This window comes from Myotis myotis, unplaced genomic scaffold, assembly GCF_014108235.1.
Source record: "Myotis myotis isolate mMyoMyo1 unplaced genomic scaffold, mMyoMyo1.p scaffold_m19_p_16, whole genome shotgun sequence".
NCBI lineage: Eukaryota > Metazoa > Chordata > Mammalia > Chiroptera > Vespertilionidae > Myotis > Myotis myotis.
The window spans coordinates 46332421-46344646 of NW_023416320.1; the positions used below are offsets into that span (position 1 = coordinate 46332421).

General features: G+C 39.6%; 1 protein-coding gene across 17 annotated transcripts in view; it reads right to left on the reverse strand.

The window, feature by feature from the left end:
- SPIDR (scaffold protein involved in DNA repair) overlaps positions 1-12226 on the reverse strand; it is a 285103-nt gene that overhangs the window by 99099 nt on the left and 173778 nt on the right. For all 17 annotated transcript variants that reach the window (XR_004972557.1, XR_004972556.1, XM_036338725.1 and 14 more), the window contains one exon: positions 747-942. Coding sequence is in view for 15 of the 17 variants with exons in the window: in XM_036338725.1 (XP_036194618.1) it covers positions 747-942 (196 nt within the window). In the remaining 2 variants the exon portion in view is untranslated. The remainder of the gene's footprint in view (positions 1-746; positions 943-12226) is intronic.

The window sequence follows — 12226 nt, forward strand, 5'->3', positions numbered from 1 at the left end:
CATGGTGACCTGAGGCAGGTGCACTGGAGAGCCACAGAGCTTGGAAGGGTCCCAGGAGTGTACTTCATGCCTACAGCAAGGGAAGACTGGTGGTTCCCTAAACTTATCTTGGCAGATGATCATGGCTCAGGGCCAATAAAATGCCAAAAACAATCTCCAGTTTATAATCTCAAGTTTATGCAGCTCTTTTAATCCTAAGTGATACAGATATTAAAATGTGTTTTAATAAGAAAAGAGGGCTTAAACAAAAATCTTAGGTAATTATAAAATGAGAACAGAAAAAAATCAACACTTATATCTATATATATAAAAGGCTAATAGTCAAAATGTCTCCTCAGGAGTTCGACCAAGAGACTGGGAGTTCGATCGCTCGTTATGACGTGTGCTGACCACCAGGGGGCGGTGCGGAACGAAGGAAGGCCCGGGCAGGCAGCAGGCAAAGGAAGGCCCCATCGGCCCTGATAGCTGGCCAGGCCTAGGGACGCTACCTGTGCACAAATTTCGTGCATTGGGCCTCTAGTATATTAATAAATTAGAATAAATATTAAAATTACATAAAATACTATAAAATGTTACAACTAAATACTGAACTGAACTATAATTTCTTTAGGCATAGCAATAATACAAGATGTTCTAGCATATATATTAGCTGAATATTTGAAGTAAGACCAAAACTAAACATCTTCCCTTATAATCCTTTCAAATATTATTACAAAGCATAAAACGTCCAAGCCCAAGAGAGTTACCTGGCTTTCAGGTGAATTATTTGTTAGACTCTTAAATCTAAACATCTGGGATAAGGTGATGTTTCTTCTTGGAAGGGGTGTGTCCCAAAAGTGCACTTCATGTGTTGTTCTTGAATCTTCTTTGGCAACAACTTTCTTACAGAAATAAGTATTCAGAATAACAGGGCAACTTTCATTTGGGATAATAAGCTTTTGCCTGGAAAGGGGAAAAAATACAACAGTTTATTTGCAAACCTGGATTCTCCTTATGTTCTTGCAAATCAGGAACACAAAGAATAATGACTTGCCTGCTTCTACAGATGAAAGCTAGCCCACTGAGTGACAGCTGCCCTCACATACTCAAGAATGACTGCCGATGGGTCTACTTTTCCTTTTCCTGTGAAAGTTCTATCAGGAGAGGGGTTAGTGCCTGGGCTTCTCTCAGATCCTCCTACTCTGGTAGAAGATGGCCTTAGGATTCCTCAGGGAGCAATGCAGGGAGTGAGCAAAGACTAGCAACAAGCTCAAAGAATTAGCCATTAAAATAAATGCTATTACTTTCTTAACCAAAGAACATACATGCAAATTTGAATAACCCAGGGACACAGACAATAGTGTGGTGAAGGCCTCGGGAGAGGGCAGGTATAATACTTTCAACAATAAAAATTTAAACATTAAAAATAAATAATAAATGCTATTTACAAATAACACCTTCTTACATTCTGACAGGTCTAATCTTTCAAATACTGTATTTTTCTGTGTATAAGATGCCCCCCCCTCCCCCACACACACACTTTTCCAACCCCAAATTAAGAAATCAGTACTTTTGCCCTAGTCAGTTTGGCTTAATGGATAGAGTGTTGGCCTGCGGACTGAAGGGTCCTGGGTTTGATTCCGGTCAAAGGCACATACCCAGGTTGTAGGTTCGATCCCCAGTAGGGGCCGTGCAGGAGGGAGCCAATCAATGATTCTCATCATTGATGCTTCTATCTCTCTCTCTCCCTCTCCCTTTCTCTCTGAAATCAATAAAAATATATTTAAAAAAAAGAAAATCAATAGTTTAAACATGTTGATTTTCCTCTTAAGGCCTTCTTCTTTTTGGCATCTTAAGGAGCTGTTCTTTCCGTTTTCTCCACTCTTCGATCATATACTCAGTGGGTGGAGGTCCAAATTGTCTCTCTGCAGCTCTATTTCCATGCTCTTTTGCATAGCTGATTTGTTTGAATTTTGCAGAGTAAGACAATCGCTTACTGGTATTCATCTTTTTATTTTTTAACATCTTTATGGGCTCAGAACGCCCCAAGTCCCTGTTGCATCTGCGCACTCTCCACCTCCACCTCCAATTACAGCATCAGCTGACATCAGTAATAAGGCTCGTGATTGGAGGAAGCCTGTTTGACAAGGTATGGGCAGCTAAGCACCCTCACAGCTCCCTCCTCCGCTGACTGCAGTCCAATGATTTTAGAAAAAAACACAGCGTCTTATACTGGAAAAATATGGTAACTCGACATCAAATATCAAAGGAATACACCCAAATGGACCACAGTCACAGACATGCCTCATATTTAAGTAGAGAAGTCTGGGAATATAAGAGACATTCTCCTGGTTCCTTTGAGACATCTGATTTGAGAAGACCCTAACACTTATGCCTCAAAACACAGTGCTGCTTAACATTCGGAAAGAATTATGACTTCCACTTCTGGGAAGATGGACTAGACATATGTCCTCCTATTTCTCTCATTAAGTACAACTAAGTGCCTGACATTAGACATAAATAAATATAAGAACACACTGAAAGGTGGAGAGAAGGAGGACAACAGATTCCTGGGCTTTCTTTTTGCCTCTTATATTCCAGACTTGGAACGGAGGAACCTGAAAATCTGGAAACAGTAATGGGTACAGATAGGAAAAGCCTCCACAGAAGCTTAATCTCTTCAATCAAAGGACTAGGGACGGAGCAGCCTAGTGAAACAGAAAGCTTCCAGAAAACAACTGCTCTCCTCTAGGCAAACATCACAGAAAAACTGTTACCCACCTTCACGCACACCAGCAAAGAGTCAGGGGAACCCAGACTTCCACCCTCATCAGCTTGTAATAGGGGTCTCCATACCAGTGGTCGGCAAACTCATTAGTCAACAGAGCCAATACGACGATTGAAATTTCTTTTGAGAGCCAAATTTTTTAAATTTAAACTATATAGGTAGGTACATTGCTATTTACTTAATTAGGGTACTCCTAAGGCTTAGGAAGAGCCACACTCAAGGGGCCAAAGAACCGCATGTGGCTCGAGAGCCTCAGTTTGCCGACCACAGCATAGCCAGTGGTGGTGGTGTGAGAAGGCGGGATAGGGGCTTTCATCCCTGCAGGCTTGTAAAGAGTTTCCCCACATACACAGTATACTAGTAACAGTGGAGCCCACCTGGACTTCCACCCACACCTGACATTAGTATTCAAACATCCCTCCTCACCCCTCTGGCACAGAGTCAAACAGGCCTGGCAGAATGTCAGGACTTCAACCACTGCCTAGCATTACTGAGGCCACCTTCCACCCTCCAACCTTTTCCAGTGTTATCAGTGGAAGCCAGGTGGGAGCAATAACAAAGCTCCCTCTCAGGCAGGTTGATGCCAGTGGAAGCCTAGCAGGAAGATGGAACTCATATCTGCCCAGCAGTAACTAGGAGTCCTTTCCCCTTCAGGTACCAATGGAGGTCAAGTGGGAATCTGAACTTTGACTTTCTTCTAGCAGTAATAAGCAGCACCCGCTTCTTGTCTCAGAGCAGTACCAGACAAAGCCACATACATAGATTTAAATAAGGTCCACATGTCAAATACCCCAAATGGACAGGTTGCCATAAAAAGTCACTTGTTATACTAAAACAAGGGGGGAAAAATATCACCTTGAATAAAAAAAGGCAATTACTAAATGATAATGCTGATATGAAACAGATGTTAGAATTATCTGACAGAGATGTTAAGGCAGTCATAAGCATGTTTCAATGAACAATTATAAATGCAAACAAGACAAAAATAGAAAGTTTCAGCAAACAAATATACAGTCTTGGCAAAGAAATATTTTTAATGAAATTTCAAAACTAAGAAATACAATAATTAAAAAACTCAATAAATGGGTTCAACAGCAGAATGGAGGGACCAGAGAGAAGAATAAGTAAACTTGAAGATAAAGTAATAGACTTTAACCAATATGAACAACAAAGAAAACACAGACTGAAAAAACAATGAGCAGAACCTCCAGATCTGTGCAAAGAAATACAAGTGGGAAAATATACATAAGTATAATAGGCTTTTCTACTCCTGTTGTTTTTGAAAATTTATTTGGATTTGAAGCAAAATCATAACACTGTCTGATATGGTTCTAAATATATGCACAGGAAATACTAAGACAATGATAATATAAATGAGGACAATATAGGGATATAAGAAATAAGATTTCTACACGTTGCACAGAATGGCAAATTGTTGACCCAGTAGACTGTGATAAGTATATATATAATGTAATGACTAGACTCGCAGTGAAGGCGAACCTTTTGAGCTCGGCGTGTCAGCATTTTGAAAAACCCTAACTTAACTCTGGTGCTGTGTCACATATAGAAATTTTTTGATATTTGCAACCATAGTAAAACAAAGATGTATATTTTTGATATTTATTTTATATATTTAAATGCCATTTAACAAAGGAAAATCAACCAAAAAAATGAGTTCGTGTGTCACCTCTGACACGCGTGTCATAGGTTCGCCATCACTGGTCATTAGAGCAACCAATAAAATAGCTATAAAAAGAGATATGTACAAAAACATAAAAAAATTAAGACAAAATTCTAAATAATGTTTAAGTAGCCCACATGAAGCCAGGAAAAGGAAAGCAGAGAAAGGAACAAACAGAGAGAGAATAAGACAGAGAAAACAAAAAATAAAAAGGTAGATTTAGTCCTAATATAGCAATAATTGCATTAACTGTATATGGTTTAATTGAACCAATTAAAATATATATTATCAGCCCTGGTTGGGTAGCTTAGTTGATTAGAGTGTCATTCTGATACACCAAGGTTACAGGTTCAATCCCCGTTCATGGCACATACAAGAATCAACCAATGAATGCATAAATAGGTGGGACCACAAATCGAAGTTTCTCTCTCTCTCTCTCTCTCTCTCTCTAAAAAAAAAAAAAAGTTATAATAGGATGAAACTAAAAGGATGGAAAAAATATATCATTTAACACTAATACAAATATAGTGCAAAGGAATACTATTACCACATGAAGCAGGCTTAAGAGCACAAAGAATTATCAGAGACAGAGAGGGATATTAAATAATGATGAAAGGGTCAGTCCACCAAGAAGACATAGCAATCTTAAATGTGTGTGCACCAAACACCACAGATTCAGAATACATGAAGCAAAAACTAATGAAACTAGAAGGAAAAATCAGCAAACCCTAATTAAAGTGGGAGACTAGAACACCCCTTTCTCATTATTTAATAGAACAACTAAATAGAATATCAGCAGGTTACAACTGCTCACATAGAAAATTCAAGTAATCAATAAAATAATTCCTAAAACTAATAAGTGAGTTCAGCAAGATCATAGCATAACACAAAACTAATTTGTATTTCTATATACTATCAATGAACATGTGGACACCAAAACTAAAAATCTAAATAATTTATAATCGCAAAAAACCAAAAAACTTTTGATATAAATCTAACACAACATGCACATGACTTGTATTCTGAAACTAAAAAACATTGATGAAATAACTCAAAGATTTTAACAAATGAAGAGAACTAAAATTGTCATTATTTGCACATGACATAATACTATATATAGAGAATCTAAAAATTTCACCCAAACACTATTAGAACTGATAAATGAATTTGGTAAAGCAGCAGGATACAAAATTAATATGCAGAAATCAGTTGCATTTTTATACACCAATAACAAACTATCAGAAAGAGAAAATAAGAAAACAATCCCATTTACAATTGCATAAAAAAAAAAACTAACCTAGGAATAAACTTGAACAAGGAGGTAAAAGACAAGTACTCAGAAAAGTATAAGACATTGAAGAAACAAACTAAAGAGATACAAATAAATGGAAGTACCACAGATAGAAAGAATGAACATCATTAACATTTCCAAACAATCCAACACAATCTATAGATTCAATGCAATCCCTATCAAAATACAAATGGCATTGTTTACAGAAATAAATCAAATAATTATAAAATTTATAAGAAACTACAACAACAAAAAGCTACAGCAATCTTGAGAAAGACTAATTTGGAGGTATCATTCTACCTGATATCAGACTATACTACAAGGCTATAGTAATGAAAACAGTATGGTACTGGCATAAAACAGACCTAGAGATCATTAAATAATAGAGATCAATGGAACAAAATAGAGAGCCCAGAAATAAATTCACACCTATATGGTCAATTGATATATAACAAAGGAGGCAAGAACATACAATGGAGTTAAGCCAGTTTATTTCAATAGATTGAGTTGCGTAAACTGGATAAATGCCAAAAGATGAAATTACATTACCTCTTCCATCATCTACAAGGAAAAACTCAAAATGGATTAAAGACTTAAATGTAATACATGAAACCATAGAACTTCTAAAGAAAACATAGACAGTAAACTCTGACATTGCTGTTAGTAATTTTTTTTCTGATATATCTCCTCAAACAAAGAAACTACCACCACTCCAAAATAAACAAATGTTACTGCATCAAACTAAAAAGTTTTTGCACAGCAAAGGAAACTATCAACAAAATTAAAAAAACAACCTATCAATTAAGATAAGATATTCATCAATTATATATCTGATAAGGGACTAATATAAAAAAAAATTATAAAAAACTCATACAATATAACACCAAAAAAACCAATCTAATTAAAACATAGGCAGAGGACCTGAATATACACTGCTCCAAAGCGGACATACAGATGGCCAATAGACATATGCAAAAATGCTCAACATCACTAATCATCAGAGAGATGCAAATTAAAACTACAATGAGGTGTCACCTCACACCTATCAGAATGGCTACCATCAATAAATCAACAAACAAGTGTTGACAAGGATGTAGAGAAACGGGAACCCTTGTGCAATGTTGGTGGAATTGCAGTATGGAGGCTACTATGTGAAACAGTATGGAGGTTCCTCAAAAAATTAAAAATAGAACTACCTTATGACACAGCAATTCCACTTCTGGGTATTTATCCAAAGAAGTCCAAAATACTAATTTGAAAAGATATATGCACCCATGTACACTTTAGCATTATTTACAACTAGAGGCCCAGTGCACGAAATTCATACGTGTGTGTGTGTGTGTGTGGGGGGGGGGGGGTTCTCTCAGCCCAGTCTGCACCCTCTCCAATCCGGGACCCCTTGGGGGATGGTCCAACTGCCGGAGTTGCCCCCTGGTAGTCAGTGCACTCCCACAGCCAACCTCCCATGGTCCCTCCCCCTGGCCAGCTGGCCCCGATCGGGACTGGGTGAGACAGCCCCAATCGCCGGCCAGGCCGAGGGGCTCCACTCATGCACATATTCGTGCACCGGGCCTCTAGTATTTAATAACACTGTATTGCATATCTGAAAGTTGCTAAGAGAGTAGATCTTAAAAGTCCTTATCACAAGAAAAAAAAGTTGTAACTATGCATGGTTGACAGATGTTAACTATACTTACTGAGGTGATCATTTTGTAATTTATACAAGTAGCAAATCATTATGTTGTACACCTGACACCAATGTTATGTCAATTATACCTCAATAAAAAATTCAACAGAAATAAAATTTGCAATAACACATTTAATAATGTTTCTAAAACACTAGAATGATGCAACAAAGATCTTTATTTTCACCTTTAAAAGAAGGAAAAAACACAGTATTTCCCTAACATATACTTTAGGAACTTGTTGCAAACATTATAACTTAACTAAAGGCCCAGTGCATGAAATTTGTGCACGGGGGTGTGGGGGGGTGTGTGGGTGGGGAGCCCTTGCCCAGCCTGCACCCTCTCCAATCTGGGACCCCTCGGAGGATGTCCGACTCCCGGTTTAGTCGGACATCCCTCTCACAATCCAGGACTGCTGGCTCCTAACTGCTCGCCTGCCCACCTGCCTACCTGATTGCCCCTAACTGCTTCTGCCTGCCAGCCTGATCACCCCCTAACTGCTCCCCTGATGGTCTGATTAACACCTAACTGCTCTTCTGCCAGCCAATCGCCCCCAACTGCCCTCCCCTGCCAGCCTGGTTGCCCCCAACTGCCCTCCCCTGCCGGCCTGATCTTGCCCCCAACTGCCCTCCCCTGCCTGCCTGATCGCCCCTAACTGCCTCTGCCTGCCGGATCACCCCTAACTGCCCTCCCCTGCTGGCCCGATCTCACCCTCAACAGCCCTCCCCTGCCAGCCTGATTGCCCCCAACTGCCCTCCCCTGCTGGCCTGATCTTGTCCCCAACTGCCCTCCCCTGCCGGCCTGATCACCCCTAACTGCCTCTGCTTGCCTGATCACCCCTAACTGCCCTCCCCTGCAGGCCTGATTTCGCCCCCAACTGCCCTCCTCTGCTTGCCAATTTGGTTCTGATTGGTCAGTTTCTATGCTAGTCAGCATTAAAAGCTCTGCCTCCTAGGCAGCCATTGACTCCTCACACTTCACCCAGATTTGGTTCTGATTGGTCGGTTTCGATGCCAGTCAGCGTCTCTGGGTCTATCAACAGGGTCTGATCAGAAAGGCAGGGCTGATCAGCAGCCCTGGTGGAGGCCTGGAGAGAAATGGAGGTGCAGCTGCTGGAGAGAAAGAGAGAGACAAGTGCTGATCAACAGCTGCCACAGAAGCTACAGATCAGACCCTGCTTCTCTCTTCAGGCCTCTCTCCGGGCCTGATTTGCAGCCCCCCCCCCCCCCCCCAGCAGTCAGTGCTGGGGCACCACGCCTGCAGCCGCAGCAGTCAGCGCTGGGTCACCATAGCAACCCAGAGCTGACTGCAGGACTGACTTCGGTTGGTGGAGCCTCCAGTTGTGATGGACCCAGGGTTTTTATATATTAGGATGTCTTTTCATTTTACTCCCTAAAGTATGCATATTACCCTAAGAGCAAATTAGACTTGGTTATTCAATTTCTTTTGCACAAAGGTAATAAACCTAAAATAAAAGAAATATATACCCAATTTTACTTAAGATTCCAAATACTAACAAGGAATTACAAAAAAAAAAAGAAAAAGAAAGAAAGAATAGCTTAAAGTTGAGCAAGGAAATACTTTTCGTAAGTTTATTTGAGAAATAAACATATAATAATCTTATATGTATATATGCCAAACCTTTTCATTTTAAAAAATAGTATCTGCATTTAAGAAAAGAACATATACACAATGAACTATAAAAATATATTTAACTAAAACCCTATAAAAGTAAATATTTGAATGTGATTTCCTAAAGGGATTAAACAGTGTTTATATATTAGAAGAATTAGACAAGTTCTTCACACTTTAAGGATTTTATTACACAAAAAGATATCGACTTTAGACTGAATAGGAAAGTAATCAGGTAGATGCAAGACGAGTCAGAGGTCATGTTAAATCGGTATTCTCTCCCTCTTAGTTCCAATACGAGCAACTAAAACATTATGTGAAAATACCTGACTTGATGTATCAGAATTGTACACTTAAAACCTATATAATTTTATTAAGCAATGCCATCCCAATAAATTTAATAACAATATATTGTAAACATTCCATTCTCTTAGAGAATGAGGAAAAAGAGATCAACTTAGAGACAATGAGCTTTTCTATCTTTAGGAGTGTTATTGCAAAATAGCCTGAACGCTAAAGATTTGGGTCTTTGCCGATCCCAAATCTTGTTTTCACACCCCACTACCACCTAGACAGGCTACCCTGCGCATGTGCTAATCTTGCTTTACTGTGGACACACAGGAGCCCACAGGCCGCGGGTACCTGGAAGCAGAATGACGAGTGGTGTGGTCTGGGAGAGAGAAGATGGGCCTTGGAATCAGATGGACTTGGGCTTCAAGAAGGCCTGGGTGACCCTGGCCTGCATCCCTCCCTGGGTTTTGTAAGAATTTAATCTAATTATGTGTGTAAAAGAACAAAACATGTAGTCGTCATTGATGAGTATTAGCTCATTTCTGTCCTCACAGATAAGGCAGAAATAGCAGAAAAGTACTGTTTCTCATTAGCTCTGTGATTCTAAATACCAGGAAGCATACTTGCTAAAAAGAACTGTCAAAAATCAAAACAGACCTAAGAAATTCTCTCTAGACTGCAGTCGGAAACTTTCCTAATAAAGTGAACAAAGACTAGACCTGGAGTGCATTTTGAGTAGACGGTAAGAGGAAAGTCAGAGAGGTAGGTTTGGGAGGGGTGGAAGATAGAATTATATATAACAAGGAGTATGAATAAATACTCCCCCTATGCCTATGACTAAGTCCTAAAAACAGGTGTGCCTTGTTTAACAAAGACAAAACATTAAAGGAAAAAACTGTCTTAACATTGTTTTCTTTAAATAAACCTTTACCAAGTCATGAGTGGGAAAAACAGATCCTTTCCCCTCAAGATTGAAAAGTGGCACCACATTGTCAAGCTGGTTCTGGACTGCACACTGTCTGTAGTCTTCTGATCCCCAGCAGCCACCTCAGGTGACAATGCATTTGTCAGCGTTTTCCTTGCTGACCGGGGCCTTCTCCTGAGGTGGAGAGCCCTGCATATTTGGCCCCAACCACTTCACCTTGTCTCAGCTGGGGTGAAGGTACAAGTGGAGAGAGAGCCTTTCCCCAGAGACTGTCCGTTCTCCGGGCACTCCTGTGAATTGTTTTCATTTTGCCCCTTCAGGAAATTAAGTGTAAGATGACCTCAGTGTTGAAACTGAGAATTCAAATCCCTACCATCATCTATTACATAGGTAATTATAATATAAACAGGTTATTTAAAATTGGTTATCTTTAAAACCAATGTAATTATGACATTAATAAGATGGTCACAAATACCACTCAGAAGAATGGGGAAATCTATATTATATAATAGCAAATAGAAGGAGAAGAGAACATGTCTAAGACTATAGTCATACTGGGTGAAATCATACTTTCATGGATGTGATCATTCTAACATACATTTAAGGGGAGGATAGAAAAAAAGAAAAAAATCTTTTCCTGGTTATAAAAGTAATACATGACCGTTATACAAAAGTTGGAAAAGTTAGAAAAATAAAAATGAGAAAAAATTCATTAAACAGACTGCAATGAATACTTTGGTATAATTCCTTTATGTCTTTCTATGAATATATGTCACAGTTGTAATCATGCCTCACAGAGAAAATTCAGTATTCCACTTCTCAATGTTATTAGATAAGCATTTCTTTATATTAACATATTTAATATAATAAAATAAATATGTGTCAACCATTGTTTATAAGGCTCCATGCTAACACACAGGAACTCTTACATATGGAATGGGCAGGAGACAAGTAGCCACTGGGCGAGGCAACATGAGGAATCCACGGAAGAGAGATGGGGTGAGCGACCTGCAGGAAGGCAGAAAAGGGGTAGGGATAAGTAAGGCAGGAGCAGAGGCAAGGGAGAGACAAAGATGAAGGCTGTAGCCAGGACAGTAAAAGCCAAGGAAATGAAAAGTTAGTTGGTCAGGAGCTTACTACTGAGTGAGCAACCTCAGAAGAGAAGTGCAGCTGAAGATCAACTGCAATGGCTGAAAACAATGTAAAGTGTGCCCCTGGGGAGAGAGGCCGCTGACTGATTTTTCAGGTCGCTGAGGGGAGGAGAGTTATGAGGCACAGCCCGAGGAAGCCATGGCTCAGAGGGAGCTGGTCCAAAGGACAGCCTCAAGGTACGTGATAGGAAGCTTTGGGATTAAATGAGGAAGCTTTGGGATTAAAAGTCAGGTACTGAGGCGGCTTTGGGATTAAATGTCAGGATGTTAGAGCAATCTTGCTTGGATGTGCCATGTGGAAATTCTAAAGTAAATACAATACTCGAGTTGGAAAACACACATTTGATATACTACCACATAGATATGACCAGCACGTCACAGGCCCTAGCACAGTCATACCTGAATAACACCATTTCAGTCACTGAGGCGCCAGATAAATGAAGGTGGTCCCATAGGATTACAATGGAGCAGAAAAACTATGGCTTAGTGCCGCCTCCTCAAGAACAGCCTCAGGCGGGTCCCTCAGGAGGTATTCATTGTTAGCATAGGACACCACAGCTCCATGAGTGTTACTGCCCCTGAGGACCTTCCCTCGGGACAAGAGGTGGAGGTGAGACAGTGATATTGATGATCCTGACCCTGTGTAGACCCAGGCTAATGTGTATGCTTGTGTATTCATTTTTAACAAAAAAGCTTAAAAAGTAAAAAAAAAAACAAACAAAAAATAAACAACCACCTCATAGAATATGGATATAAAGATAATATTTTTGTATAGATATACAATGTTTTGTATTTTAAGCTAA